Raw genomic sequence first — 6310 nt, forward strand, 5'->3', positions numbered from 1 at the left:
ATGCTAATTAATATCACTTCACATTTATTCTGATCAAATCTGTCGAATCATTCCTCATTTCACATGGGCTAGCTCAGGGGTCGGCAACCCAAAATGTTGAAAGAGCCATATTGGACCAAAAACACAAAAAACAAATATGTCTGGAGCCGCAAAAAATGAAAAGTCTCGTATAAGTCTTATAATGCAGGCAAATGGCGAAAGGTAAAATGTCGAGAAAAAAGTTGAAATGATGAGGAAAAAGACAAAATTTTGAGAAAAAAGTCAAAATGTCGAGATGAATGTTGAAGTACAATCTCGAGAAAAAAGTCGAGAAAAAAATCTAAATTTCGAGAAAAAAGTCAAAATTTCGAGAAAAAAGTCAAAATTTCGAGATAAATGTTGAAATGTCGAGAAAAAAGTTGAAATGTCGAGATTAAAAAGGAAAAGAAAAAAGGAAGAAAAAAAGGAAAAAAGAATAAAAAAAGAATAAACAAAGAAAAAAGGAAAAAAAATGAAAAAATGGAAAAAAAGGTTAAACATTTTTTAAAAAAGCTCCAGGAGCCACTAGGGCAGCGCTAAAGAGCCACATGCGGCTCTAGAGCCGCGGTTTGCCGACCCCTGGGCTAGCTAGACGTAGCAGTGGTTAAAGTCGTTGTGCTCTGATGGCGTCTTCCGTAAGTCTAGGGCTGCTGGTAAGGGCGCTGAAAGATAAAGATTACGTTATTGTAACCAAATGATTTAAAAATACCTACATACCTACAAGTGTTATAAAGTGGGAGGTTGTTTCCACCCAGCTTGATGAGGTTAAGGTTTGGTCAAACTGTTGCGGTATCCTTGTGTATCACACACACACACATCCATGTGTGTGTGTGTGTGTGAGTGAGAGAAGCTCCGCAGCCTTCGTGGTTCAGCTGCATCAGTTCAGAGCTCTCCATCTTTAATTGTCCGTATCGTCAGCTGATGATGTGATAATGAGCGTGTGTGTTTTAAGGTAATGATCAGACACACTCTGAGATATTGGGACATAAAGTTTAACTGCAGCACAAACAGCTGGCGGTAAATCAGCTGGACGAGCGCTCGGAGCCAATCACGTTAAGAGCCCAGTGATTTCAGTAACAGAGTCGGAGTATTGATCGTCTTCACCTGTTTGACTCCTGCTGCGCTCGTAAACACACACACAAACTCCACCCCATGTGACCCTGGTGTGAGAGCAGGTCTGTAGATCTGTGTGTGTCCTCCTGCAGAGATCTTCTCCTCCGCCAGACGTCTGCTGGACTCTCACATCCTGAACTGGGGATTCCTGTCCAGTAAAGACCAGTACCTGCAGGTGCTCTGTGACGCCGACGTCGTCGTCTCCACCGCCGACCACGAGTTCTTCGGGGTCGCCATGTGAGTCTAACTCCACTTGCTCAGCGGTAGCTTCAGCCCCACCTGTGCTGTGCCTCTAGCCCTTTCAAAGTAAAATCACAGGGTTTCCGCTGGGTTTTAAAAAGTATTAAAAAGTGATAAATGAAAATTGCCAAATTTAAGGCCATTAAAAGTGTTAAATTCACTGTCAGATGTATTATATTTTTTTTTTAATTGGTATTTTTTACCTTTTACATTTTAAGCAGGCTATTTTATTGTCATTCACAAAGTGAAATAAATGTGAAACATCTGGTCAACATCAATGACTCTATAAATCTGTTCTATAGTTCAAAATCTGTATTAATGTTAAAAGGTCCGTGATTAACACTTAATGTTGTGACAGTTTTTAAAAAAAATCTGAAGGTAGTGAAAAAGGTATTAAATTTAACTTAAGGATTGCTGTATAAACCCTGAATCAGCCGTCTCCTCGGGCTCTTTCAAAATTGAGCATTGTCCTCTGATTCTGTCAGAATAAATCGAAAAAAAGGCTCCAGTTGCCCCGTCAAAGTAAAGAAACAATCTTATCTGGCTCTGTCACAATAAAAGCAGAAATCTTTTTTGGTGCTTTCAAAATAAAAGCAAAGATCTATTTACTTTCATCTATTTAAGTTCCCTCCAACAGATCAACCTTCCCATATTTTTCGGTTCATTCCCATAAAAAGTTTCCGTCTTTGAACTCTGCAACCCTCGTGTGTGTGTGTGTGTGTGTGTTTGTGTGTGTGTGTGTGTGTGTGTGTGTGTGTGTGTGTGTGTGTGTGTGTGTGTGTGTGTGTGTGTGTGTGTGTGTGTGTTGCACATCATCATCCTCACCTGTCCATGTGAGGCTCTTAATCCCCCCCTCGGCACCGGTCAGGTGGCATCATCAGAGCGGCCTCGGAGCCCGTCTCTGATCTGCTCTGGTCAGGTGGGTTTGAGCCCAGCAGCAACAGCCAATCAGAGAGCCCGTCTGATGTGCACCTGATTCATGTCTGCGCTCAGATGGGAGCTGGGGTTCACTTCACTGGAGTAGACGAAGCCGGGGAACCGGGTCGTCCACAGAAGCCGAGTGCAGCGAGGAGCAGATGACCTGCAGTCAGAGACATTAAAGTGTGAGTGGGACGTGAACATCTGCTGCTGTCTGCAGGCTGGACACCAGTTACAAACACGCTCTGTAGTGGGTTCAGTTCTGATCCACATCACAGGTGAGCGGGGGCCCACAGAACCTGAACACCCGCTGCTGATCAAAGCTGATCAATACGCTTTCTTCTTCAGAGGACGCCAGGACGCTTCGCCTCTCTGACCACCTGCTGCCGCTCGTAGAACTAAATACATCGACGCGTCCTTCGTTCTTTGGTTTTTCTGCATCAGTCTCAAGTCTCTCATTTCTTTTATTTTCTATTAATTTTTAAAACCAAACAGAAAAATATGGGATATGAGCTTGTAGTTTTTTTATTTTATTTATTTATAGTAGTTGCTGCCTCAGCAGCAACTATTCTTCCTGGGGTCCAACAGTACAAATATACATTTCTAAAAAAAACTTTTACAGTACAATATAAAATGTTAGTTAAACAGAATAAAACAAAGTAGATAACAAGTACAAAGAACAACTAAAAAGAAAAACAAGACAAAAAACAAAAACTAATAAAAACTAAAGATAATAAGAAGCAGAAAACCATGAAAAGAAAATGAATTTTCCTAAATGAAAAAACTAAAATGAAAGAAAAAAACAAAAACAAATAACAAATAACAACAAAAAACAGATAGATTAAAGATAAATCCAAGTACAACTAAAGATAAATAAGTGCATACTAAATGAGGCAAATACAAAAACAAAAAAAACGGCTAAAACCATTAGACATGATCTAAAACAACCAGTTTCTTTTGAACTTCCTTTCTTAGTCTTCTCTTGAAGCCAACTCTGCCACTAGTTGAAATAAGAGTTAGTAGTTCTTTGGTCCTCCGTAGTTCCGTAGTTACTCTGATCCATCTGGAGAACTGGTCTGGTACTGGTCTCCTTTAGAAAATAAAATGCAGTCTTTGAAACGGCTGTAAGCTCACCGACGGAGCTCAGCAGCCAATCAGGAGCGAGATCAGCAGCGACCACTTTCTTTTTATCCAAGTCAGAAATAAACAGGTTAATTTAGAAATTCATGTTTTAAATTTAAATCATGAACCTTGAGCTAATTATGGCAGAGAAGAAGAGAGGAGGAGGAAGGAGGGCGTCTTTGATCCGAAACCTAGAGGGACCGGGGCATCGCTCTGGAGCAGTCATGCAGAGTTTCTGAAGTTTACATGAGGAAATTACCTAAAAATAAACCCCACAACAGTCTTCTCCCTGGTTGATGTCATCTGCGGTCACATGACGCCTCCCGCTGATGCACACGCGAGTGAAACGTGGAAGGACTCCTGCAGGAAACCACACAGGCCGCATCGTGTTTATTAAAACGTCCTCATCAGCTCGGATCCACACAATAAAAGCCCCGGACCGGCTCTTCAGAATAAAAGCCTGGGCCGCGGTCGCCGGTGCTGTGGAGTGGAATGACGTGGGCCCGGGGCGTCAGCGACACTTTGATCCTCATTAACTCTGAATCTGGTTCCATCTGATTAATCTGGATCATCAGCGGACCTCGTTGACGCCCCGCGGCCGCCATGAAGTCACTGCGTTCACTTATATCTCAGATAATGAAACGCCCGCCGCCGTGAACCGTCATCTGCAGAGATATGGAGCCAAATCAAGGCCAAAAGTTTTGCTAATTTGAAAATAAAATTTGAACCTGAAAATTCTTTTTTACAGTTTCAATTTTATTTTTTTCAGTATCAGATCTTTTTTTCAGTTTCAAATCTTTTTATTTCAGTTTCAAATCTTTTTTTCAGTTTTAAATCTTTTTTTTTTCAGTTTCACATCTTTTTTTTTCAGTTTCAAATTTTTTTTTTCAGTTTCACTTCTTTTTTTTTCAGTTTCACTTTTTTTTTTCAGGTTCAGGTACTTCTACTGATAACTTCTGCAACCTACGATTCCTGAAGGCAACATGACTGAGGAACGTCCCCCGCCTTCTCTGTTCTGCTGTCACTCATGATGCCACGCCCCTCTCAGTTGATGCCACGCCCCCCACGCCAGATCGGGGCCAAAAGTCTGAACCTGAAAAAAAAAATTGAAACTGAAAAAAAAAGACGTGAAACTGAAAAAAAAAAAGACGTGAAACTGAAAAAAAAAGATTTGAAACTGAAAAAAAAAGATTTGAAACTGAAATAAAAAGATCTGATACTGAAAAAAATAAAATTGAAACTGTAAAAAAGAATTTTCAGGTTCAAATTTTATTTTCAAATTAGCAAAACTTTTGGCCTTGATTTGGCTCCATACAGAGATGGAGCCCCGTTCTGTTGCGTAGAATCCCACCAGAACCGTTTTGCTGTTACAAGATCATCAGAAGTGTAAAGCGACATTCAGGTCTGGAAGTTACCGCGTTGACTGTGTTGCAGGTTGGAGGCGGTCCACTGCGGCTGTTTTCCGCTGTGTCCGAAGTCACTCGTGTACCCGGAGATATTTCCAGGTAAACTCACCTGCCACAAATGCACCGCCGTGTCCTCCGTCTGCAACTCCTGACCTTCCTCTTCTCTGCTGCAGCGCGGTACCTGTATGCCACCCCCGAGCAGCTGTGTAAGCGGCTGCAGCAGCTCTGCAGGAGACCCGACATCGCCCGCAGACACGTCGTCACGGTAACGCCCGCAGATGTAATTACAGCGCTGCAGCCTGAAGCTGCCGAGCGCCCCGGCTCACAGGTCGGTTCTGTCCGTAAACTCTGGTTCTGCTCTCTCAGGTCGACACCTCCTTATACTCCTGGGCCGCCCTGGAGCAGCGTTTCCTGACTCTGCTGGCAGATCAGGGTCCCTGAATGCATCACGGCCACGGCTCCGGGTTTGCCTCTGGACCGTCGGGTCGGACCCCAGTTCTGGTCCTGGTCCCAGTCCGGGTTCCCAGTAGTCACTGATTGTACAGATGTTTGTTTTTAAGCAAAACATTCTTGTTTTTAATAAAATCACATTTAAAAAGGAAATCTTCTTGGATATTTACTCTGTTTTAATCAATGTTGCTTAATTTACCTACAAAAATATGCATCTCATTTATTTGTTAATTAAGATGCACGTTAATGGGAAGGTTCAGGATGAAGTTACAGAGAACATCAGCAGAAACAAATGCCCTCAGGAGTCTCTGTGATCCAGCCATAAATGAAGTCTTCCTCACCGTAACAGCTGACTGTAGGTCCAAAAGCTCTGCACCAGTTCACGTGTCGCTTACCAAACTTCAAAGTTTAATAACTGCAGCACCCTGAACGCCTCACTGTGAGGTGCTGTCCCTGAACGCCTCACTCTTCCACGGTTTCCAGGCGAGGCGTTCGAGGGCGGCTGGAAGAGGTGGTGATGGTTGCAGAAGTGCAGTGAAGCGTTGGAGCATTGCTCAGTGATGATACGGCCCTGGATCTGCGCCGTGATGCGTCCACTGACTTCCTCTCGGCCGTTTGTCCTCCGGCCTCGAGTCCGATCGCTCGTGTAAACCCAGGAGATGCTTCAGTGAACGCACCCTCCAGCGGTTTTCACTCAGTGCTCAGAGTCTACCTCGACGGTCCAACGTGTGACCGAGGACGTTGTTGCAGGACACGGACCTGAAAGGTCCAGATACTTCTTGGATCCTCTGGGACCAGCAGTCGCTCGGCAGGGTGACGGTTCCTGAAACGATCCATCCATCACATCGAGAGCTGCAGAGCTGCAGAGCTGCTGCTGAACGTTCGCTGCAGGACCTCCAGTTTCAGATGTCATTTATTTTTATTGATCTGAGTAAATCCAGATGTGATAAGGCTCACACGTGAGTCAAAGCACTGGCTGCTTTGGACCCACATGAGAGGCCTCCGTCTCCATGGCAACCGGCAAGCATGAGGAATACGTCATG

The 6310-nt window shown here is 43.6% G+C and overlaps 1 protein-coding gene across 2 annotated transcripts in view; it reads left to right on the forward strand.

Moving 5' to 3' along the window:
- Positions 1-5410, forward strand: part of LOC133446171 (glycosyltransferase-like domain-containing protein 1) — a 49675-nt gene extending 44265 nt beyond the window's left edge. Inside the window, exons 8-11 of one of the 2 annotated variants that reach the window (XM_061724084.1) lie at positions 1224-1368; positions 4846-4916; positions 4991-5082; positions 5184-5410. In XM_061724084.1, coding sequence (XP_061580068.1) covers positions 1224-1368; positions 4846-4916; positions 4991-5082; positions 5184-5258 — 383 coding nt within the window. In that variant the 3' untranslated portion in view covers positions 5259-5410. Of the gene's footprint in view, positions 1-1223; positions 1369-2364; positions 2742-4845; positions 4917-4990; positions 5083-5183 lie in introns of those variants that run through there. The other variant, XM_061724085.1, reaches the window with a different exon arrangement.
- The last annotated feature ends 900 nt before the right edge of the window (positions 5411-6310 follow it).

This window comes from Cololabis saira, chromosome 6, assembly GCF_033807715.1.
Source record: "Cololabis saira isolate AMF1-May2022 chromosome 6, fColSai1.1, whole genome shotgun sequence".
Classification (NCBI taxonomy): Eukaryota; Metazoa; Chordata; class Actinopteri; order Beloniformes; family Belonidae; genus Cololabis; species Cololabis saira.